At 67.1% G+C, this 23,097-nt stretch overlaps 9 protein-coding genes across 9 annotated transcripts; 4 read left to right on the top strand and 5 right to left on the bottom strand.

Annotated features, from left to right (window-relative positions):
- Nucleotides 1-540: 540 nt before the first annotated feature.
- ERT1_2 (Transcriptional regulator of nonfermentable carbon utilization) lies at nt 541-2,770 on the top strand (the record flags this gene model as incomplete). The annotated part of the gene is made up of 4 exons (XM_069356379.1): nt 541-781; nt 868-966; nt 1,026-1,313; nt 1,770-2,770. The coding sequence occupies 4 exons, from the start codon at nt 541-543 to the stop codon at nt 2,768-2,770; spliced, it is 1,629 nt and encodes a 542-aa protein (XP_069206220.1).
- Nucleotides 2,771-3,745: 975 nt separating this feature from the next.
- Q8F55_007971 (uncharacterized protein) lies at nt 3,746-5,808 on the top strand (the record flags this gene model as incomplete). The annotated part of the gene is made up of 6 exons (XM_069356378.1): nt 3,746-3,798; nt 3,832-3,875; nt 3,908-3,947; nt 3,979-4,061; nt 4,097-5,488; nt 5,534-5,808. The coding sequence occupies 6 exons, from the start codon at nt 3,746-3,748 to the stop codon at nt 5,806-5,808; spliced, it is 1,887 nt and encodes a 628-aa protein (XP_069206219.1).
- Nucleotides 5,809-5,965: 157 nt separating this feature from the next.
- On the bottom strand, nt 5,966-7,287 carry ATG5 (autophagy protein 5; the record flags this gene model as incomplete). The annotated part of the gene is made up of 3 exons (XM_069356377.1): nt 5,966-6,704; nt 6,882-7,069; nt 7,165-7,287. The coding sequence occupies 3 exons, from the start codon at nt 7,285-7,287 to the stop codon at nt 5,966-5,968; spliced, it is 1,050 nt and encodes a 349-aa protein (XP_069206218.1).
- A 1,086-nt stretch (nt 7,288-8,373) lies between these two features.
- On the top strand, nt 8,374-11,419 carry Q8F55_007969 (uncharacterized protein; the record flags this gene model as incomplete). Its single annotated transcript, XM_069356376.1, has 3 exons — nt 8,374-9,022; nt 9,069-11,188; nt 11,399-11,419. The coding sequence occupies 3 exons, from the start codon at nt 8,374-8,376 to the stop codon at nt 11,417-11,419; spliced, it is 2,790 nt and encodes a 929-aa protein (XP_069206217.1).
- A 52-nt stretch (nt 11,420-11,471) lies between these two features.
- DHG2 (L-rhamnose-1-dehydrogenase) lies at nt 11,472-12,285 on the bottom strand (the record flags this gene model as incomplete). Its single annotated transcript, XM_069356375.1, has 2 exons — nt 11,472-12,169; nt 12,210-12,285. 2 exons carry the CDS (start codon nt 12,283-12,285, stop codon nt 11,472-11,474), a joined length of 774 nt encoding a protein of 257 aa, XP_069206216.1.
- Nucleotides 12,286-12,704: 419 nt separating this feature from the next.
- Nucleotides 12,705-14,267, top strand: Q8F55_007967 (uncharacterized protein; the record flags this gene model as incomplete). The annotated part of the gene is made up of 3 exons (XM_069356374.1): nt 12,705-12,728; nt 12,767-13,112; nt 13,309-14,267. The coding sequence occupies 3 exons, from the start codon at nt 12,705-12,707 to the stop codon at nt 14,265-14,267; spliced, it is 1,329 nt and encodes a 442-aa protein (XP_069206215.1).
- Nucleotides 14,268-14,349: 82 nt separating this feature from the next.
- On the bottom strand, nt 14,350-15,591 carry Q8F55_007966 (uncharacterized protein; the record flags this gene model as incomplete). Its single annotated transcript, XM_069356373.1, has 6 exons — nt 14,350-14,650; nt 14,703-14,895; nt 14,965-15,100; nt 15,192-15,264; nt 15,302-15,425; nt 15,477-15,591. The coding sequence occupies 6 exons, from the start codon at nt 15,589-15,591 to the stop codon at nt 14,350-14,352; spliced, it is 942 nt and encodes a 313-aa protein (XP_069206214.1).
- A 416-nt stretch (nt 15,592-16,007) lies between these two features.
- On the bottom strand, nt 16,008-17,107 carry CSM3 (chromosome segregation in meiosis-related protein; the record flags this gene model as incomplete). The annotated part of the gene is made up of 2 exons (XM_069356372.1): nt 16,008-16,361; nt 16,454-17,107. The coding sequence occupies 2 exons, from the start codon at nt 17,105-17,107 to the stop codon at nt 16,008-16,010; spliced, it is 1,008 nt and encodes a 335-aa protein (XP_069206213.1).
- A 277-nt stretch (nt 17,108-17,384) lies between these two features.
- On the bottom strand, nt 17,385-19,268 carry Q8F55_007964 (uncharacterized protein; the record flags this gene model as incomplete). The annotated part of the gene is made up of 1 exon (XM_069356371.1): nt 17,385-19,268. One exon carries the CDS (start codon nt 19,266-19,268, stop codon nt 17,385-17,387), a length of 1,884 nt encoding a protein of 627 aa, XP_069206212.1.
- Nucleotides 19,269-23,097: the final 3,829 nt, after the last annotated feature.

The raw sequence follows: 23,097 nt of genomic DNA, 5'->3' as shown, positions 1-23,097 counted from the left end.
GACGGCCGCCACTACGACCAGCGCCATTGTTTCCTTGTCGATCTGCGGGAAAACCAAATCCATCCCTGTGGCTTTCTATTGCGCCAGAGCCAACGTGGCTGATTACTGTTGACGTTGTTGAGCGTCAGCCATAGTCAGCCAAGTTTGCCGACCCATCTCCGCTCCGCCAAGGCGCCGCCCGTTCAGGAAAAGCAAGCCAGCCAGCCAGCCCAGCCAGCCAGGAAGAAAAGAAAAGGAAAAAACTTGCCGACGGCCCGGCATCCTTCGCGTCGACGCCTGCCGCCTGCCGCCGCCCTGCATCTAGCCGCGCCGCGGCTCGGCTCACTCCCCGCCGCGCCGCGCCGACCGACGACGCGATTTGGCATATTTGCTTCCGTCTATTAGTATTGGGACGGATTCCTAGTCATTCCGACCGGCGCTCCGATTGATTCCGCGTCAAATAGTCATTTTGGAAACAAGACGACAATGGCCATCTTGCCATCAACGACATCATCGACGGCGGCATCGACTGCTCCTTACCCACCAACAAAGCCTCTGGCAATGTCGGCAACGACAACAACATCGACGCAGAACTGGGCGCGCAAGGCCAGAGAGGCCTCGGACGCGTCCGGTTCAGTATCGGCTTCGTCGCAAGCATCAGACACATCGCCAGTCCAGCGCTTGAAACCACTCAAGGCTTCACCGGCCCGGACAAAGACCCGCCCAGACGGCAAGGTCGCCAGGAAAAAGGTGGCAAAGGCCTGCCTCGCCTGCCAGAAGAGCCACCTCACTTGCGACGAATGTGAGTGCAACCCACGCATGCAGGCAACAGCCTTGCTTGCCCCAATGCATGCACCTCCAAAGTCCCCAACACTAACACACACCCAGGCCGCCCATGTACCCGCTGCACCAAGAAGGGCATCGGAGACCAGTGTGTCGAGGGTGTGCGCAAGAAGGCAAAGTACCTCATGGAGGGCGACGAGCGGGGTAAGTGTGCGCGCGTCAACACACTGCCCATCTGCAACACTCGCTGACGCAATACACAGCCGCCCCAGCGGTGCCCGCGCCGGTCCCCACGGCCCCCACTGCCACCGCCACGACCACCTCGACCGCGCCGCCTGCCCCAGTGCCTGCCCCAGCGTTCAACACGTCCCCCACCACCGTCCCATTCGGGGGAGGCACCATCCCAGTGTCCATGCTCGGCAACGTCAGCGTGCCTGCCGCTGAACCCGTGCGCGTCCCCGACAACATCTGGCTCACGGCGCCCCTCCCAGAGGTCCAGCCCGCGCCCGTGCAGCTCACCGACTGGGCCATTCCGGCCAACGACCCGTTCAGTGAGTCTCTGCTTCTTCTCGTCACTCCCATTCGCCTGCCGCGTAAACCCACCAAACTGGAATGGTGGGGAAAGCGGCCCGGCGGACGGTTCGCCGCGAGGCCGAATCATTTCTCCGCCGCCCACGCACGCCGCCAAGCCACCCAACCGTGGCTTGAGCGCCGCATTTTCGCAATTCTCGTGACATTGTCTCGAGGGGGCGATTGTGCGGTGCGCCTTTTGCTGGGCATTGGCGTGCGCGGCTATGACCGCTGCTGCATGCGACTGTTATTGTCTGCGGCCCGCGGTTACTGGCTGGTCTTGGGCGCTGGCGTCCGCCTCGTCACTTGACTATGCAGTGGTGACCGTCAAGTGACTGCCGTCTGCTTGACACGGCCTTGGTCGCTGTCGAGCGCGCGCGCCTGCGCATCGCTTCCTCCCACCTTAACCCCCACGGCGCTCTTGCTAACCCTCCCAGACTTCTCGGCGTCCGCTGCTGCCAACCTCGAGTATGAAATGTTCGACTCAATGTTCGGCTCCATGTCGCCGTCGTTCCCTCTGGGCGACCTTGGCACCGGCAACACAACCGACGGCTCGACGCCTTCGCTGTGGTCCAACTTTGGCCTGCCCGACCCGAGCAGCAACAACATTGGCAACGACAACAACGGCGGCGGCGTGCTCCTTACGCCTCAAGCGGACCCGCCCAGCTCGCTCCAGCCCATGCTCGCGACCGACCAGTCGCCCTCGAACCCGCTGTACACCAACGGCAACAACTGGAGCCAGGGCGGTGTGTTCGACGACAACAACCCGCTCGGCGGTGGCCTCACGGGCGGCATCGACCTCGTGCCGATCCTGCCCAAGAAGCTTACGCCGTCCGACGTCTACAACAATGTTGTCAAGCCATACGACTACACCGAGGGGTACCACTCTCTCATGGAGTACCTGACGCAAACGTTTGACAAGCCCGACATTCTTCGCGTCGTCCGCGCACTCGCCGCGTTCCGCCCCAGCTTGATCGCGCTCCAGATGCCCATGACCGAGGAGGACGAGATCTTTGTCGAGCGCTCTTTCCAGCGCACGCTCATCGAGCTCGAGAAGCTCATCTCGTACTCGGCCACGCCGACGGCCGTCTGGCGCCGTACGGGCGAGATTGTGGCGGCGGCCCCCGAGTTCTGCAAGCTCATCGGCAAGACGGAAGAAGAGCTCGTCCGTGCGCGGACTTGCATCTACCAGCTCATGGCCAAGCAGAGCACGATCGACTACTGGGAGAACTTTGCTGTGCACGCGTTTGAGAACACGACGCAGAACTTTTTCCAGGCGACGACGCTGGTCAACGGCGCCAAGAGCACGCCCTGTGCGGCGTGCTACACGATCCGGCGCGACGTGTTTGACCTGCCGTCGGTGGTCATTGGCCAGTTCCTGCCTATTCCCGCCGAGGCGTTGAACGGCGGCGGCAGTGCAAACAGCAATTCCGAGTAGGGACAATCAGCAGTAGCGTAGCAGGTAGCACGTAGGTAGCACGGTAGCACGGATTGTACAGTAGCTGTACCATGTTGATTAATTATGACTGCACGAACGAGCACGACGAGCACGAGCGGAGCGAGTGCGAGGAGTGCGAGTGGCGGGTGGGTGGCGAGTGGTGAAAGTGGCGGGGTGCTCGGCTTGCTCAATGCCAAGCCTACCAGGTGCGAGGCGGGGAGACTCCCATGACGCGGCGCTCCGGCCGGCACTCGATCTCTCGGTCAGCGGCTACCGCGAGCACGAAGCGGCCGGCCATCGCATGCGCATCGCAGCACATTCCGCACGCCGACGGCGCAGGGACCGCGGTGGCGGATGGACACCGCCAGGCAGGCGGGGTTGCCGAGATCCGAGATCCGGGCGACGCGACGCTTGGCGGCAAGCGAGCGGTAGGCGCTGGGCTGGGTGCGAGCGGCAGGCAGCTAACTGCCGGTGGGTGCCGCCACTGCTGCTGGGCGGCGGTTGAGACGATGCGATGGCGTGCAGTGTGCGTGGGGGCTCGATACACGCCGATAGACCGGCGGCGGAGTGGCTCGGCGCGAGAAACCGGGAGGCCGTCGATACGAGCTGTCGCCACGGTACGTGCCCGGCTCGCGTCGTTCCGCAAGTCGACGGCGGGAACTGTCCCGCCGCTGACGGCTCGTCACACAGCAGTCAGTGCCTGCCATGCGCCATGCGCGTGGAAGCCGGCTGCCTACACCGCACGCCGCGCTGCTCATGCACTCATGTTGCAGTTGCCCAAGTAGTGAGCCGGCCGGCGCCGCGCCGCCGGGCCAATGTGGCGCCTCGCCACGTGGCTGCCTGCCAAGCCCACCCTGCCACCATTCCCCCCGGGCCAATGTTATGCCGGGTGCCCCGGGTCTGGCGAAGAAACCATCCTGCATCGGCGCATCGCTCTGCGCAACAACGCATCGCACCGACGCCGCCGACGACACGATGGAGAGCGCCTTCTCGCCGCCCGAGGCCAAGCGGCGGCGCTCGGACGAGCGGTGCGTCGCCCCCCGGGGTATAGCTGACCCCAGCCCGCTGGCCATCACCTGTACGCCGTGCCGCGCGCGCAAGATCAGTGCGTGCGTGTCGCGACTGAGCTGACGGCAGAGTGCGACAGCGCAAAGCCGACGTGCGACAACTGCGGGCGGTGGGTCCTCCCCCGAGCGCGCTGACAGCAGGAATCCGGCCGAGTGCATCTACCCCGTCAAGCTCAAGCCCGGGCTGCGGGCCGGCACGGGCGTCGACATGGCGCGGCGCATCGGTGCGTCTACCCCGCGTGTGGCAGCTGACGGCCAGAGCAGCTGGAGGAGCGGATAGCGGGGTACGAGGCGCGGCTGGGCGCGCAGGAGGCCGGGCTGGCCAGCGTGGCGGCGTGGCGCGCCGAGGTTGGCGGGCTCGCACTGCCGCTGCCTACCCCGGCGCCGGCGGCGTTCTCGTTCGACCTGGCCCCGCCGAGCGCACCGACGCCCGGGCTGGCCGCGCTGGCCACCATCTCCCCCGCACCCTCCGGCGCGTCCTTCCGCGACCCGCACGTCCTGCCCCCCGACGACGTGGTGCGCGACCTCGTCGCGCTGTACTACGCGCACATTGCGCCGTGGGCGCCCATCCTCCCGCCGCAGGAGGACGCGCCGCCCTGGGGCATCGTAGTGTACGCCATCGTCGTCGTCACGCTGCGGCTGAGCGACGACCCGCGCATCGCGAACAAGGCGGGCCTCAAGGCCGCCGCCAAGAGCCACGTGCTGAGCCACGCGATTGAGAGTACATCCATCGCGAGCGTGCAGGCGCTGGCGCTGCTCGCGCTCGACCTCATCGGGAGCGAGCAGGGCCCCTCGTCCTGGGGCATCCTCGCGCTCCTCACCCGCTCGGCGGTGCACCTGGGTCTTGTCGCCGAGGACGAGGGCGCCGGCGCCAGCGCGCCCCGCGTGCCCTCCAACCTCACCCGCGCGAGCATCATCCCGCCCGCGCACGACTGGCGCGAGGACGAGGCGCGGCGCCGGCTCTTCTGGCTCATCTTCAGCCTGGACCGGTACGCGTGCGCCAGCACTGGGTGGGACTTTGCGCTGCCGGATTTCGACATCCGGCGGCGGCTGCCGAGCGCGGATAGTATCTGGGCAGGAGGCGAGTGGCACGCCGCGCCCCTCTTCCAGCCCGTGCTCCACCGCGGCGCGCACCCCCACCCGGAGGAGCTCAGCCCGATGGCATACCTCGTCGAGGCGGCCGACCTGCTCGGCCGCGCGCACTCGCTGCAGTCCCGCGTGGTGGAGCACGACAGCCGCGACGTCGAGAGTCGCAAGGACATGGTGCTCACGCTGACCGCGGCCGCGCGGCGGTGGTTCGCGAGCGTCCCCGCTATCCCCGGCGCGATGGGCCTCGTCATCGCCGGCGTCTACCACGCGACCCTGCTCAAGCTCAACGCGTACTACGCCTTCCCTGCGCTCTCGAACGCCCCAGTCGAGCCGTACGCGGCCACGTGCGCCGAGTCGGCCGCCGCGCTGGCCGCGCTCGTCGCCGACGCGCGCGCGCTCGGGTTTAGGCAGGCCTCCTCGCCCCTCTTTATATGGAGCGCGTGGGTCGCCGCCCGCGTGCTCTTCATCAACGCGTTCCTCGCGCACCAGGCGGCTCCGGGCGAGCAGTTCGAGGCGATCCTCGACGCGCTGAGAGAGATGGCGGCGTATTGGTCGCTTGCGAGTGAGTCGGCGCCCCCCGCCCCCCCGCCCCCGCTGACGCTTCCAGACCAGTACGTCAAGCTCCTCGAACGCGCAAAGCGCAAGTGGGCCGCAGGGACCCCGGCCAACACCGACCCCAACCCCTCCCTCCCCGACGCGATCCACGTCCTCCTCGACCTCCGACGCACGGCCTACTCGGCCGTCGGGGTAACAGACGCCACGCCACACGTCTCGCCCCCAGACGTAAACCTCTCCCACCTCCCCGCGTGGGCCGTGCAGCCGCTCCTCGGCGATCTGCACAACTGGTTTGATCTCCCGGCTGGCCTGTTTGCGGATCAGTAGGTGTGTGTGGGATTCGGGGGATTGGCGCTGGCGCCGGCGCGCGCCACATCTTCGGCACGGTATATAGCATCTAGTATGCACGATATCTGTAGTACAGGGGTATGCTCGTGTCTTGTGGCGACTACGCCCGCTCCCTCGCCCCCTCTACCTTCCCCCCCTACGCCTCGCCGACAATCCGGATCCCGATCCGCAGCCAGCCATCAGCCCCCGCCATGCACGCCGCGAGCCACGCCGCCTCGGCGTCGGGCGGCAGGATGATGCCCTGGGCCAGCGGCTGCGCGAGCACGTACGGCTCCGACGTCGTCGGGAAGAGCAGCGGCAGGTGTGTCCGCAGCAGGCTCAGCAGCGTCGTCGGGCGGCCGTCGGTGCCCAGGCTCGGGACGGGGAACTGGAGCGCCGGTGCCCCGTCGGGCAGGTACACCTTTATCGGGAGGCTCTTGGCGGCGTACGCGCTCTCGAGCTTGGGCTCGCGCGAGCTCGTGGCGCCCGGCTCGGCGCTGGGCGGGCGCGACGTGATCCCGCTCGGAGTGCTCTGCTGCTGTGTGCTGGGCGGGAGCGGAATCGGCAGCGGCACGACGCGGCTCGCCATGCGCGCGTGCAGGTCAAAGTCGTTGCCCACGACTCCCTCCCACCCCGCCTCGAGGTCGCCCCGCCGCAGTCCCGTCACGCGCTTCGTGTTGCCCCAGCGCACAAAGTCGGCCTCTTTCACCTGCGAAACGAACTGCGTCTTGCACGACTCGATCCCGGGGGGAACGGCGAGCTTGTCGGCTGGTGGGGCCGACAGGTGCAGGATGAGCTTGAGGGGGGATGGCGCCGCGTCCGGCTCGGCCTCCGCACCGCGCCGCCCGGTGCGCGCGATGGCAGAGTGCAGTTCGATCAGGTCTATTGGCCAGTGCCTGGGGTGTTAGTCGGCGAGTTGTGATAACGACTGCCCCCCACCCCGCCGCGTTCGTTCCGCTGTCGATGGGCTCATGTGCAAGCACTACTTTGCCCACCCAACCACCCACCCACCCCGCTACTCGCTACGCGAGCAACGAGTCTCTGCCACCCCTCCCTTCCCCCGCCCAACTCACCACTTGCACGGCCCCTGCGGCGCGAACTTGACATTGCTCTCCTCGCCTTCCCCCGCGTCCTCCTCAAACCACCACTGGCTGTCATCTGCGTGATCTGCCAGCGCCTTGTCGTCGAGCGCGACGTCGACGAGCTGTTCCCGCACGCCCTGGAGCAGCAGCGGGAGGTACGTGTACCGCGGTGCTTGGATCTGTTCCGTGTCAGAGGTCCGAGCGGGGTTACGACGGCGCCGGCGAGCTTGCCTCGCGGGCACAGCGCGCCGAGCAGCAGCCACACCACACCCACATAGTACTTGTCCACTGCGCCGCCTGCGACGTCGTCGGCGAGGCGCACCTCGATGGGCACCGACGAGTTCCACGCTAGTCTCCGGAAGAGGTTTGTTGACGACTGGACGCTGCCTGCGGACATTGTGGGTCGGGCGAGACTGGGGTCGGCGCGGGAGGCAGGCGGCGGTGTTGACAGTGTCGAATGTAGGCCAAACGACAACGATAGAGGACGAGGTGATGGCAATGCTGATGATGAGAGTGAGGTCGCGAGGTCGAGCTCGACGCGGCGTGTCGTGTCGTCATGATGGGCCCAGTGCCCAGCGCCCAGCATGCTCAGTCGGTGGCAAACGCGTGGGCTTCGTGACGAATTGGGACTTGCGCGCCTATCTCTGTTTATTTGGTTCCATAATTAGGCGCGCGCCACCTACCTGGGTGCATGTTTGGATTGTAGGGGTGGGCATTGTTTTTAGACGCCACCTTGGCGTTTTTGGATCCCTCTTGTCTTCATTGTCGCCGCTCTCCTCTGCCTCTCCGCCTCGGCCACTCAATCCTCTGGCCGTGCTGCGGACGGCGGCGCTGGTGGCTGCGGCGACGGTGGGCGGGCGGGCGGCGACCGCGACCGTCACTCGCAACCGGCACAGTTCACTTCGACTGCGACATGCACCCACCTCCCACCTCTCCCAGCAGCCATGGCGCTGCGCCGCGCCAGTCGCCGGTTGCGACGGGTCACTAGTGTCAGCACTAGAGGCACCCTCGAATCGCCTCCTCTGCCTCGCAGCCACCCACCTGCTAACCCTACAGCAAGCCAGACAGCCAGCCAGCAGCCATGCATTCAACAATAGCAGCCACCAAAGGCCACAAGAGAGACACGCCCACGCGCGCACGCCCACGGCCGTCCCCGCCTCGGTCTGGGTCGGCCGGCCGCGAGGGCGCACATCACACGCACGACGCGCTGAATGCAGGTACGATACGATACTCACTGACTCGTCAGACTTTATCTTGACTATCGTCGTCGTCACCCCCGTCGTCGCTGTCGGACGGGTTGGGTGAAGCGTTGCTTTTGGTGACCTCGACGTCATCATCCCTCTCGGCTGTCCTGCTCCGGGACCACATTCCACGCTCCAAAACACCCTCATTGTGTCTCACCCGGTCGACATCTCTACATCTGCTTGCTTGCTGCTCGACTCGATTACGCCCGCGCCCACTCCCGCCCACGCCTCGCCCCGCCATGTCGCTCTTTCCGAGCGACTACAGCGTCGCGTCGCGCTCGTCGTCGCCATCGCCATCGCCCTCTTCACCACTGCATCCGCCAGCGAGCCTGCGCGCGAGCCCCATGCCCCGGCCACCGCCGCTGTCACCGACTGCGCGCACGGGCGCCGACCTGCCCGTGCCTACCTCGTCTGCGGCCACATCGCGCTCAGCCACCCCCATCTCGATCCCGCGCACGCCGACGCCGACACTGGCAAGCACGCACGCGAGTAGCTCGGCCCACTCGCGCTCCGTCAGCCCCGTGCCGCCCATGCCGGGGTATGCTTACACACCGCCCATCCCCACGTCGTCAAGAGCCAGCTCGTCCCAGGACAATAGGCGCGTTCGGAGTGCCAGCGGCGGTGCGGCCGGCGCCGGCGAGGACGATACTCCGCGCCCGCCTGCACGCGAGCGCTCAACGTCGGCCGCCAGCCCGTTGACAAAACTGACGCCTGCTGTGCCAACGCCGTCGTCCTGGACCCCCCGAGAACGCTCAGCCTCGGCCGCGTCTGCACCAGCATCGCACCACAAGGATCCAGCTCGCCGACCGAGCCTCGCGTCGGTGAATACCGGCCCTGCGCACACCGAGCTGCGTCGGAACGACGACGGCTTCGAGGCGACCATGCACCGTGAGTGGCCCCGCGGGATCGCGGCCCGAGCTGATCAGATTCACAGGGGGGATCGCCTACGAGACGCACGCCGACAGCATCAAGCACGCGGGGGAACAAGGGCTCTCGCAACTCAGGAAAGCGGCGATGCAGTTTGCCAATGCTCTCATACAAAAGCCCAGCAATCCGTGGGCGTCGTTGCGCCGATCTACGGTGCTACTGCATCTCTCGGGCCACCCATCCACGGCCCCAACAGACGCGGTTGCGCATCTGCGCGAAGCTCGTTCCCTGCTCAGCAGCCTGGCGGCCGCGGCGCCACACTCTACGTCGGCACGGGAAGCCCTCGCGGCGGTGTGTACCCGGCTGTCGCATGTCCTTCTTGCACTGGACGATCACGCCGATGATCCCGCAGAAGTCTGGGAAGGCGAAGTGGGACAGTATGCCTGCGAGGCGCTCGACGCGCTGGAGGAGGTGGCGGCGGAGCGCATGGACCGAGCGCGGGGCCTCAAGCGCGAGGCCTTTGAGGACGACACCCCGGCCCTAGCCGACATGTTTTTGGCGCTTGCCGAAGCTGCCAGCGCCGTGGCGTCACTCGCGATCGACGTGGATACCGTTGACATGCACGGCGAGCTGGCAGAGCATGCCCTCGACCAGGCGGCGAACATGGCGACGCTGGCCGCTTCGGTCGGGCGGAAACCATCGCACGCGTCGGCCGCCATCATCACGAGGGTGCAGCTCGCCAGTGGCCGTGCGGCGGCCGAGCGCCTGCGACGCCTGTTCCACCTCGGCATCCCGCTCGACCTCGACGATTTTGACGCCCTCACCGGGGATATGGAGGTGCTCGTCGAGGAGACACGGGAGCGCGTCGCGCGGCTCAAGGGAAGCAGGGGCACGTTGGCGAGCGCACAAGCGTTTGAAGCGTCCAAGCAGCTCGGCGAGTCAAAGCTGCTGTACGCCAATCTGCTGCGCATGTCGTGGCGCAGTAGAGCGGGGCAGGGGGCCGAGTACCGTGAGCAGAGCCTGCCATCAAGCAGCTCGTCGGAGCGCCCATTCCTCTCGCCGGTGTCAACCCCAGGGCTACAGCGCGCCGACTCGGCTTCGACTGCGAGTGGCACAATAGAGTCGCCGCCGATCGTCGAGGAGACGGAAGAGGAGGTCGCTGTGGCCGAGGGACGTCGGCCTTCGCTTGCCCGCACGACGTCGAGTGCGTCTGTGGCGGTTCCCAGACGTAAACGCGCCCCGCCACCGCCACCGCTCACGCTGGTCACCAACGGACACGGGCCACCGCCGCCTCTCCCACCACTCCCGCCCCACCTGGCCTCCCCAGCGCTCATCACACCACGCACGCCGCTGTCACCGCTGAACCCCATGGCGCAGGACCCGCTGGCCCTTGCCGGTGCGAACGTGTCTGGCGGGCCGCGTCGTTTGTCGGAGGCATCACACGCGCTCCAGCGTCCGCGTCTTACACGCACCGGCAGCAGCTTCTCGCACCACCTCCCTTCGCCACGCACGGCTGTGTGGCAGGCGGGCGTGCATGGTACGCCTGATGCAGGGACGCCGCTGCCCAGCCCCGGCCTGCAGCCTGGCAGCCCGGGTCTGCACCGCCGCCTGTCGAGTATGACTTCACCGCTGTACCTCGGCGCCTGGCACCGCAAGGGGAGCTTCCCGGGGTTCAGCCCGGACGCGGTGAAGCCGGACCCCATGGATGATGAGCTCGCCCAGACGGCATGGGCGCTGCTCGACGGCGGGCTCAAGAACCTCAAGATGTCGATAAACCACTTGCTGTCTGGCGGCTTCAGTGCGCCAGAGGCGGCCCACCTCAAGTCACAGGTGCTGTTTGCGATTTCGTCGACGCTGCTGTTCCAGGCGTCGCTCGTGCCACGGCTTCGAAACTCGCCGGGGCACACGGGGCCGGAGCGCCCGCTGGCGCTGCTCGTCACGGCAGAGGTGTACGCCAAGTGGGCTGCGCGCGAGGTCGGCTGGTCCGAGATCATCGAGGGGTCGCCGGCGGCCGCGATCGCCGACCGGCGCATCGCGTCGTGGGAGGCGGACGAGGCGGGCAAGCGCGGCGTGCTGCTGCTGCTCCGGGTGTGGTGGTTCCGCGCGTCGGCCGAGGACGGCGCGGACAAGGAGCAGGCCAAGTCGAGCGTCGAGGTGGTGGTGCGGCGCATGCGCGATCGCGAGGGGGTGGGGCACGGGGATGTGTCGCGGTTTAGTGCCCTGTTGGCGAGGAGCGAGGGGGCTGGGGAGGGGAGCGAGGAGCTGTTCTGGCGGAGTGTGAAGCGGATTCTGCGGGGGGGCGGGGGGGATGTTATGTGAGGTGCGTGGCGGCGCGCGCAGCGCGGCGTCGCGCCGTTGCCACGAGCCGACGATCCTAGACGCCAGCGCCATGCCCAGCTATTCCTTGGCCACTACTAGACACCTGTGCCATGTTGTCAAACTAGTATGCATATAGTGTATGTCGCTGCGCCTACTGGAGCGATATGGCCGCTCCCCCGTCGACGAGCAGGCTCGCGCCGGTGCAGTACCTCGCCATATCCGACGCGAAGAATATGACGGGCTGTGCCACGTCGTCGGGCTCGCCCAACCGGCCGAGCGGAATGCGGCGAGTCATGGCCTCGCGCTTCACCGGGTCCGCGAGATCCTCGGCGTTGATCGGCGTCTCAATAGTGCCCGGCAGGACCGAGTTGCAGCGTATCCCCAGCGCCCCGAGCGCGATGGCACAGCTCTCCATGAGGCTCTTGACGCCGGCCTTTGTGGGGGTGTAGTGCGCCTGCTCTGCGCCTCCCATGAGCGCGGATATAGAGCTGATCGCGACGATGCTCCCGCCCCGTGGCTCCTGCTGAGCCATGGCATTCGCGACCGCCTGCACGGCGTAGAACGAGCCGCTCAGATTCACGTCCTGCACGCGCTGCCAGAGCGCGTGGGGGAGGTCGAGGAACGCGTGGAACGGGCAGATGCCGGCGTTGGACACGAGCACGTCGATGCGGCTGAAGGCGGTGTGCGCGGCGGCGACGATGGCCGCGGCTGTTGTGGGAAGCGCAATGTCGCCGGCCACGGTGGTGTGGGGCGTGGCGGGGGGGAGCGCGGCGATCAGCGAGTCGAGGTCGGCCGCGGTCGAGGGCCCGAGGTGGTGCAGCACGAGCTTGGCGCCGTGGGCTGCGGCGGCTGGGGGGTGGAGTCAGCGGTGGGTTGGGGGACGACGCACCGAGCGCAACTGCCCGCCCGATGCCGCTGCTGCTGCCGGTGACGATGAGCACCTTGTCCTCTAGGAGGCGGGGCATGGTGGGGGGGGGGGGGGTGGGGGGTGAGTGTCGACGAGCGAGCAGCCGGCTCCATGGTCTTTAGTCTGGGGCACCGGCTATCGGCCCGTGGGCGCGGTACATGATTGTCCCGACTGCGGGGGTGGGTGGCCGTTGGCGGCACCCGTCCACCCCACACCCAGGTGCCTGCGGCGGCCGGGCTTGTGCATGCACGACGGCGCGGCATTCCCGGGGTCCGATACAGCAGATACGGGCCTATACGGCGCCTCGGCAGCGACGCGGCGGATCAACGCGCCGAGTGGCACCCGGCTGGCACCCGGCTGGCACCCGGTGCAATGTCGCGCCGGCCGACCCAGCTACCCAGGCTTCGTCACGTCGAGGCATATAACTAGCCAGCGAGCCGGCCCAGCCCACACCACACCCACCCTCAACCCCACACAATGCCCAAGACCTGGCCCAAGATCGTAAGCCCCGGCCCCCCTAGCAGCGCTCACGCCCCCAGACCTCCCTGGAGACGTTTATCCCGCCCGCAGCCGGCTCAGGCGGCGACTACCACCGCCAGACCTCGTCCCACTGGATAGTCGGCGGCGACATCGCGTGCCCGATGCACAAGTGGCCCGAGTACCGCGCCTCTCGGAGCAGCTGGGGCATCGGCGTGCTCGGCTCGATTGTGGTCAAAGTGACCGCGGGGGACGGGACGGTCGGCTACGCGACGGGCTTTGGTGGGCCGCCGGCGTGCTGGCTTATCGAGGAGCACTTTGCGCGCTTTGTCGTGGGGCAGGATCCGAGGGACACGGCCAAGATGTGGGACATGATGTTCCGCGCCAGCATGTTCTACGGGCGTAAAGGTGAGTGGGCCGTGAGCCACCGCAGGTGGCGAGAGGGCGTCGCCCGTCGCCAGTGTCGCTCGTCGCCCGTCGCCAGCGTCGCTCGTCGCCCGTCGCCAGCGTCGCTCGTCGCTCGTCGCCAGCGCTGCTCGTCGCCAGCGCTGCTCGTCGCCAGCGTCGCTTCGCTCCGCTGACGCCCGCCCGCTGACCCCCCCAGGCCTCCCCCTCGCCGCCATCTCCGTCGTCGACCTCGCCATCTGGGACCTGGTCGGCAAGCTGCGCCACGAGCCGATCTACGCCATGATTGGCGGCCGCACCAAGCGCGACATCCCGCTGTACCTCACGGGCCCAAAGCCCGCCGTCGCGCGCAAGCTCGGCTTCTGGGGCGCCAAGGTGCCGCTTCCCCACGGCCCCGCCGACGGCGCGGCCGGCCTGGCGGCCAACGTAGCCTTCCTCGCCGCGCGCAAGGCCGAGGGCGGCGACGCCCCGCTCATGGTCGACTGCTACATGAGCCTCGACGTGCCGTACACGCTCGAGCTGGTGCGCGCCGTCGAGGCGGCGGGCGTACACATCCACTGGTGGGAGGAGTGCCTCCACCCCGACGACTTTGACGGGCACGCCGAGCTGCACCGCGCGCTGCCGCACGTGCGCTTCACGACCGGCGAGCACGAGTACACGCGCTACGGGTTCCGCAAGCTCATTGAGCAGCGCGCCGTGGCGATTCTGCAGCCCGACGTCATGTGGCTCGGTGGGCTGACCGAGCTGCTGAGGGTCGCGGCGATGGCGGCCGCGTACGACATTCCCGTCGTGCCGCACGGCTCGGGGCCCTACTCGTTCCACGCGGTCATGAGCCTGCCAAACTCGGACTTTTGCGAGTACATTGCCAACTCGCCAGACGGCGAGAGCGTGCTCCCGAGCTTTGGGGATTTGTTTACCAACGAGGTGCTCCCGGTCAACGGCAGGATCGACCTCGGCGACGAGCCCGGGTGGGGGCTGACCCTCAACCCCAAGGCCGAGCTCGTGCCGTACAGGTCGTTCTTTACGGTGTCGCGGGGGCTGGGTGCGGCGGGCGAGGTGGAGGATGTGGGCGACGGGGTCGTCGACGAGGTCAAGGTCAAGAAGGTGAACGGGGTCAATGGGGTCAACGGGGTCAACGGGGCCAACGGCGTCCACTAGTATCAGTACCACCACCATACCATGCAGAAATCGCCCATGTGCTTCACAAGACTTCATCACGCCGCGGCTTCGCTGCTCACCCCTAGAGCGTGCCCAGAAGCTCGTCGGGCACCTTGATGCCGTCGTGGATGCCCGCGCCGAGCGCCCGGCCGCCATCAACAACAAGGTTAGCCCCGTCCATGTAGCTGCCAGCGCGCGAGCCGAGGAGCAGAGCCGGGCCGGCGATCTCGTGCGGCAGGCCGGGGCGGCCCGCGACCGCGCGCGCAGCCGCCTTGCTCGGCGTCTCGCCAATGTCGTACTTGAGCCCGCCGGAGGCCGCCGTCACGCCCGTCATCTCGGACGGGAAGATGCCGGGGCAGATGGTGTTGACGCGGATGTTGGCGCTGGGCGGGCGAGCGCGTCAGCGCGAGCCTAGCGCCACAAGACTGCACTTACGGACTCAGACGCCCGGCAAGCAGGTTGGCCGTGTGGATCGTGCCCGCCTTGGACACGCCGTACGACACGCTGCCCATCTGGCGCTGGAGGATGAGGCCGGCGATGGACGCGATGACGATGACGGATTTGAGGTCCGACTTGAGGAGGAGCGGGACGAACTTGACGGTCGTGAAGTAGACGCCGTTGATGTTGACTGCGGTGCGAGCGGCGTCAGCCGCGAGCAGGCAGCGGCCATGGCATCGCCACGAGTCTTGTTACCCACTAGCATTCGTGACGTTCCAGTCGTCGTCCTCGCACCCGTCCCACATCATCTTTGTGACGGCGTCAATGTCGTTGGCGGCGCTGGTGGGGTTCTTGTACGCCTTCATGACGCCGGCGCAGTTGATGAGGACGTCGATCTGGCCACGGGCACGAGCGTCAGCGAGCGCGAAGCAGCCGGCGGGCCGCCATATCCACTGCAGGCGGCAGCCGTCGCCCCAACACACTCACGACGTCAGTCTTGGCCGCGACGGCGTCATACAGCGCCGCGACGCCCGCCTTGCTCCCGACATCGCCCTGCACGCTGGCGCCGTCAGCCCCGCCTTGGTGTGTACACCCACGCGATCGCGCTGCCGCCCTTGCCAGCGGCGGCGGAGATGTCAGCCACGGCAGTCTGCAGCACGTCGGCACGCCGCCCGGCAATGATGACGCGCGCGCCGTTGGTCGCGTAGGCCGTCGCGATTGCTGCGGGCGAGCGTCAGCGAGCGAGCGACCACCGGAAGCGTCGCTACCCACCCTTGCCCAGGCCGGTGCCGCCGCCCGTGATGAGCACGGTGCGGCCGGCCACCGAGAAGAGGTCGTCGAGCGCAAAGCTGGGCGCGGTGAAGGCGGGGGTGCTGAATGTGACCATTGTGCAGTGGGGAGGGGAGAGATTGGTCCGGAGGGGTTCAAGTAGTTGTCGTGAGGAGGGGTGCCGGCCTAACGCGGCTTATGGCGGCGGGCGGGGACACCGGCCCGGTTTCGACTTGGGGCCGGCCGGCTGTTGCCTCTGCGGTGGCGGGCATGACCTATTCTCGATGCTGCATGCATGCAGTTGGCTGAGCAAGCATGCCACCGAGTTCTGCTCGGTTTGTGTTTGTGCTTGAGCTCGTGCTTGAGCTTGAACTCGTGCTTGTACTTGAGCTCGTGCTTGTCCTTGAGCTCGGTCTTATGCTTGGTGTGCTGACGGTATCGGGCCATAGCCGATATGCACCCCCTCCCTCGAACATGAGTAACAGTGCATTAGCAAGTGTACAAGGCCTCAATCCGGCCAGCGCCGACCCTCCCCTAGTCATACAGCCCCTCCCACTCGTCCTCCTCCTCCAGCGCGGGCGGTACGTCGCCAAACGCGGCGGCCAGCGCCGGCGCAGCAGCGCCCTGCAGCCGCTCGACAAAGCTCGGCGCGGGCGCTGCCGCCGCGGCTGCCTCAGCCGCAGCCTCCTCCTCCATCGCCGCCAGCGCCTCCATGTCGTCGTCCATGTCGCCGTCGCCGTAGTCGAACAGCGGGGCGCGGGCCGGGGCGCCGGGCGCGCGGTTCTCCTTGTCCTCGTCGGCGTCGGCGTCTGCGTCTGGCTCCGGCTCGTCGCCCTCCTCGTCCCGTGGCTTGGGGTAGAACTCGTCGCGCAGGCCCTTGAGGGCAGACTGCGACGTGTAAGCGCGGTCTATTCTCACGCCGCTGCCCCCCGTCGCCACGCCTCGCCTCGCTGCGCTCGGCTCGGCCCGCCGCTACCCACCTCCATCCGTCGCGTCGCGCACACCGTCTCAACCCGCTGCACAGTGTGCGCAAAGTCGCCCTTGGGGAACATGCCGTGCGCCCACATCTGGTATCCGTCCATCAGGCGGCGGAGGTCCTTTGCCTGGTCGTCAGCACGCCCGCCCACGCCACCCACCTCGTGTCCCTTGCCCTTGGGGCGAAACTTCTTCGCGAACCCCGCGAGCGCTGGAAAGCCCTTGGGCGCGAGGAGGCGCTCGGCGTCGACCTTGGCCACGGGGAGGCGCTTGCGCGCGGGCTCGTCCTCGTCCTGCGCGTTGATGCCCGCGAGCGGGTCCTGCATCGCGAGGGGGTCGGCCAAAAACTCGGCGTTCGCGGCCGCCGCCGCGCGCTGAGCCAGGCCAGCCGAAGTCGTCGGGAGCGGCGCGAGGGGCGTGCGCGGGCCCGAGCGCGCCGAAGCCGGCGAGTCGACCCACACGTCGTCGCGCGCACGCTTGCGCGGCGTGCCGTAGTTGCTTGTCGGGGAGAGGAAGAGCGGGTTGGACGCGTCGTGCCGCACCGTCCGTCGCGAGGGCCCGGCGTCCGACCCGGGCGAGAGCGGCGTCGCGTCCCGCTGTTTCGGGGCCGGGCGCGGCGGCGAGTCGAACGCGAACAGGTCTTGTAGCGACGTCGCCATGGTGGTGTGGGTTGTGGGACAAAAGTCAAAGTGACATTCGTGTCATGTTGTTCTTCGACGCGTCGCGGAAGCAATTTTGAGACGCTCGATGACTGTGCTGCAGGCATGCTGGCAGTGCCACGGCCACCAACGCCTCGCGCCTCACGGCGTGCACGGTGCGCTTCAAGCTTGCTCGCTACTCGCTCGCTTCATGCTCAATGCTACAACTGTGCCGTGCTACAACTACCTACGCTGTCGTCCTGCGACTGCTCGCGCGCCCTCGGCCCTCGGGCACGCGCTACCGATGGTGCGGCGGGAACGAGTCCTCGCTCACAAACGTAATTGCGCTCTCGCTGATCCCCGCTTTGCTGCTCTTTCTCGTTAGCCCGGGGTACTTGCCCGACGAGCGGCCAAAACCGCGGATCACGTCGGCGCTCGCCATAGGCGGCGGGGCCGCCGCCGCGCCGCCTCCTGCCGCGCTCATACTCGCCTTGCGGCCAAGGTTTGGGCCAATGCTGAGCGTGTTGAACGAGCTCACAAACATCGGGTTGCCCGGCCCGCGGTCAAATTGCGGTTGCTGGTCGTGCGCGAGCGCCGCCGGCGAGAGCGACAGCCCGGCGGTCGAGAAGGGCGACACCGGCGCGGTGCAGATCTGCAGCCCGACAAACGACTTGGATCGCGACTTCTCGGGCGACCCGCGCAGCGACGCCGACGTCGACGCAAAGCTCGATGCGAACACCGACGACGGCGAGGGCGGGGCGTCGTCGCGCGTCGCGCGGTGCCGGGTACCGCCGGGGCTCTCGTCAAAGTAGTCCTTGACCTCTCTGTTGCCGGCGCTGGGCTGTCCGCCGCCACCGTTGGAAGGCTCCTCGCCGATCGTCGGCATCACGTCGTTCCACTGGATTTCAGGAGACTCGGACCCGTCGACTGGGTCGCCAAACTCGAGCATGAGAGCGCGTTCGGCCTTTTCGATCTCGACCGGGTCGACGGGCTCGAGGCCCTGGATGAAGACGCGCGACAGCGTCGGGTCGTACTCGCCCTCGTCTCCGAGCCCAAGCCCCACCCACGAGGCCGGCGCCTCGTCCTCGTCGCCCGCCGTCATGAGCTCGGGGTCGCAGCCAAGGCACACGCCGAGCTTCTCCCACAGCGCGACCGAGCGCTCGCGCACCGCCTCGCGCGCAAGAAGCACCCACTCGTAATCGGGGCACTCCTCGCGGTCGATCTTTGTGAGGAGGCGCTCAAACTCTGTCCAGTTCCACTCGGTTACGGGAATCTCCTTCCAGTTCGGACGCGCGGCACCCGCCGGGAATGACTTGGAGAGCAAGTCGACGAGCGTCTCGTTGACCGGGTTGGCAAGCAGGCTCGCGACCTGCGCCGGGCGATCCGAGAAGGGCAGAAGCGTGTCGTCGTCCATCTCGACGTACTCGACGGGTTCGAGCGCGATCGGCTCGGGCTCCTGTTCGCCTGCGAGGTTCGTCAGGCTCTTGCGCCGCTGAGCCTTGGCGGACTCGGCGCCCGTTGTCGCCGCGACGGGGGACATGAGGCCGCGCGCGAGCTCGAGCACCTCGTCAGGCGAGAGCGTCTTGGACGGTGTCGGGGCGGCACCACCACCTGGCGCCGCAGCCGCGGCCGAGAGCGATGGGCGGCGCACGGGTGACCCGCCGCCCCCAGCCGCGGAGATCGGCGGGGGCGACAAGGAGAAGCTCGCAGCCGCAAAGGAACGGCGCGGCGCGCGTGACGTCGCCGGCGCATCCGAGAACGCGGCAAAGCTCGACACGGGGACGAGGTTGGACGACGACTTTGAGCGCTGTCTGAGGGGCGTGGCGTCCTTGTCGCTCGGCGCCTTGACGAGGATGAGGCGCGTCGTGATCCCCGCGGGGATGTTTTCCGCGCCGCTGCTGCGTCTCCGGAGCCCCGTAGCGCCGGCGCTGCCCGCCCCGGCCGCGGCGTCGGAGAAGACACGCTCGCGGCCCGACAGGGAGCGGCTGAGGGTGCGACCGCTCGAGCTGCGGCTGAGCAGGCCGGCGCTGGCGGGCGAGTCGGTCACGTCGTCGGCAAAGGAGGCCAGGTTCCCACCCGTGGTCTGGAGCGGCGATAAGGCCTGGAGCGAGCTTAGTGCGTTGTGATGAGGCCGGGGCGGGGAGGAGCCAGTCCGAGATTTGCGGGTGCTGCGTTGGTCCATGGTGGGCAGTGGGAGAGTGGTTGCGTGTGCCGTGGTCGCGTGCGATAAGAACTGGGGTGGGTGGGGTGGGGCGGTAGATTGGGATCGGGTGGGGGGGCGGGCTGGGGTCGTGAGTGTCGTGTGCGGCGTGGGCTGTGTGTGCTGCTGCCTGTTGCTGTCGCTGCGTGTTGTCGTCGCTGTGTTGTTACCGGGATTGTAGATATCCCGAAGAGGAGGATGAGTATGTACGAGAGTGAGATGTCGAGAGAGGGGGGGAGTGTGACGATTGCGCGTGTGAAGCACCACCCACCCAGTTTGGGGGTGATGACGTTGCGACGAGTGGCGGGGGGCGGGGCGTGTGGCAGCCACGGCACACTGATAACGACCACTCTCTCGTCAATCGCACCGATGCATCGCTGCAATCGTCATATCGCGAATAGAACATGCACGACACGAAGATGCGTCCACACGAGCGACGTACAGCCGTCAGCAGCACGAGGAATCCACGCGAGCCTCACGACAGCGGCTGATGACGCGACGACGAGGACAGTGTACACGGCCGCGCCACGGCGGCCCGTCCCGCTGATACCCCACGCCATCACCCACCCCAGCCGATTATCTCATCTGCCCACCGAGTCTCGTCCATCAGCCCCATTCCACAGCCAGCCCGCCCCCTCCAGGCTACCCGTGCGCGGCGCCGCGGCGCCATTGTCCCGCAGCCCAGCCTGCAAACTTGCACCCGACGACTCGGTCAAGGCGACCCCTCCCCCTTCCGCGCCAGCCACACGCCACCGCAGGGCACGGCGTATACCCGAGGTATCTGTAACGCAAGCACTCCCGCTCCACCTGGCCAAGGGAGGTAGCAACAGGCAGACAGGGGTTGGGTGCGATGTACGCTGGCAGTGGCTGCCAGATAACGGCGCCACCTGTCAGGCGTGCTCGATCCGCTTGCCGCGCCGCATTATCCCCATACATACGTCGCTACATTCCAGTGGAACTCGGGCTGGAGAACCAGTAACCTCCGCGCCGGCGTCCAGACTAGCGCACGCAATAGGCTATCTACTTGTTTGGTTCCTTGCAGTTACCGCATGACGCGGTGACGACAGCGGGCTGCAAGCTGCACACCACCAGCCTGCACCGCATGCCTCCATCGCCGACGCCGCGACGGCGCGGCTCGTCCGGCCGCGAGACGACGACGACGCGACAGTGATGCATGCCTTCTCGGCGCCAGATCTCGCCGGGAAACCCGGAGGCGCGGTATGCCTGTCTGCTGGCACCGTTTGATCGCCGCGGGGCCGTTGTGCGCCGCTCGCCGTCACCGACCCGGAGAAACGCGCGGCAGAGTTTGCTGCGACGTCGACTTAGGCCCCCAGTGCTCCCCGCTCGCTCGGGACAGCACCTAGCAGCAGAGCAGCTGATCTGATGGATCCTGCCCCACCAGTTTGATGTGTTTGGCGCCACCCCTCCGCTCACCCCGTCGTTTCACCCTCGGCCTTCCACACCAGAAACGCCCATCACGACAACCATACCATACTCATGACACATGCCGCACTCACGTCTGTCCCACTGGTCGGGACTTGGAGCCGCTGTGCCCACGCGTAGGCACCCAACGACCGACCCACCCACCCGGGCACCAGGGCCGCTAACCCGGAAAGCGGAAAGTAATTGACCCACGACGCTGGTCTGGAAACAAGTTACGTGGCTTTGTCTCGGAGCACTAACGTTGTCGAGAGGAGCACGTTGAAGAGTGGACCGTGGCATCGTTGCCCGGCGGCATTGGCAGCGGCGCAACCCGCCGCTAGACAAACTCTGCTACCACACCACCCACACTTCGGGCGCCGGCGCCGCAGAGCAAGGCGCTGACGACGAGATCCACGAGTGTCCCCCCTCTAGTCGGCGCGGCCTTTGGCAGCTGTTTGCTCGGCCCTTGCTCGACCAGATCGCAGCATTGTCTCCACAACGCAAATCCACGGTGCCGGGACATTTGTATTTTGAGGTGTGGGTAGCCGCGGGAGTCATCACCCTTTGCTTGGGCCAAGCCCCTGCACCCGAGGCACAGGATGACCGGGAAGGCGTTGGCCTACCAGACATTTTGGCTTGTTCCTCGACTGCAGCCGCCGCGCTGCCGTTTGCCATGCGAGGATGATGTGATGCGGGGGCTCTGCCGTACGGCGGCAAGGCAAGGCGAGACGGGTTCAGAAGGAGGTGAGAACCGAGGGGCACGAGACGAGCACAAGACAGGCCGAAAGGAGCATTGTTCGGGCGCCACTTGGGTGGCCCAACCCTGGCCAACCCATTCAGCCGTGGGGTCTGCCAGTGCTGCCCTCTTTGCCTCTTTGCTTTGGACAATGACAATGACGCCGCCAAACTCAGACCCAAAGCATGTCAATACAACAATGGCCAAGCGGAGGCAGACGTCTGTTGTACCCCTCTGCCTTCTGCAGCCGCGGTGTGAAGCCGCGGTGTGCAACCGCGTTGCCGCGAGAGAAGGCAACTCGTGGTGACACCCGGCACAGCACGCCGCAAGCCGAGGCACACTGGCGGCGTCGGGGGCTGGGCTCGGAGGCGTCGGTGGGGCGTGGGCATCGGCGGCCATCGGCCACTGCCTGTTCAATCTGCGGAATGTGTGGCCCACAAGGCCGCCACTTGGAAAGAGCGAGCGCGAGCGAACGAGCGAGCCATGCAACGTCGTCGACACGGACGACGACAAGAGCATCGCAGTAGTAGTGCATACCGTTGTTGGTGTGCCCGTCCGTTGTGTCATTAGGTCCCAGCGTATGTCACCCAGGCCCCGGCGAAAGGCATGACCCATTATTAACGAGCGAAGAACGACGCTGTCCTGGCTCTGCGCGACCCTCGCCGGAGAGTTTACACCCGGCAAAGTGGGGAACAAGACATGCACAACGCACGACGGGCGACCCTGGTCGGAACTAAGTTGGCAGAGCCAAGGCAAAAAAGGCACTACAACAGCGGCCATGCTCGGTCAGGGGGTTGTTACCGCACCAGACCGACAGACGACAGGGCAGGGGAGTATGCAGCAGCCGAGCAGAGGAGGAAAAAGAGAGAAAAAAAGTTCCACGACCAAGGCTCAGGAGCAGAACCAGAGAGCAGGGTGGGCGGCCGAGGGCTAGAGGGGAGCACCACGCTCTTGCTCATCCGCGTGCCTCTTGTGGTGCTTGTTCTCTCTGCGTACGGCCCCCCAGGCTCCCCCTCGGCTCTCCCCGGGTTCTTGTGCCGTGCTGCGGTGCTGGGTGCCGTGCTTTACGGCACCACCACGAGTCAGCAACCGCCCCACCTGCGTCCACCCGCGTCAGACAGCGGCCAGACCCTGGCCACGGTGTTCGCGCGCGTGCTGCCTTGCCTTGCCTGCTCCCCTTTTTTTCTCTATTGGTGCTCCTGCTGCTGCTCCTCCTACTGCTCGTGTTCCTGTGCTGCCCCTGCCGCCGCCAGTCAACGCCGCCACCGCCGCCTCCGCCGCCGCCGCAGGCTGTCCTTCGGCCCGTTGCATCAGCACCAGGTATCACGTCTGCCTGCTTCCCCTTCCCCTCCCTCCCTAATCAGCACAAGTAGACCCAACCCAACGACCCAAAGAGACAGCCGCCCTTCGCCGCCCGCTTCGCTCGGTAGCTCGTGTCCTGTCCAGTCCAGTCTGGCATAAACCCGCGGCACCAGCATAGTGCCACAGCTCAGCTCGCGCTCTCTCTCGTCTCGTCGTGGCAAAGGCCAACCCGACCCTCTCGGTGCTTTCCCCTTTCCCTGTGCCGCCGCCCACCCACTGCTGCCTGCTTGCTTGTACAGAGACCCCTCGTCCTCCGGGGAACCACCTCAACCACTACTACTACCACTGCCG

The sequence above is a fragment of the Vanrija albida genome (genome assembly GCF_041260175.1).
Source record: "Vanrija albida strain AlHP1 chromosome Unknown contig_6, whole genome shotgun sequence".
Classification (NCBI taxonomy): domain Eukaryota; kingdom Fungi; phylum Basidiomycota; class Tremellomycetes; order Trichosporonales; family Trichosporonaceae; genus Vanrija; species Vanrija albida.
This window is presented reverse-complemented; position numbering and strand designations above follow the sequence as displayed.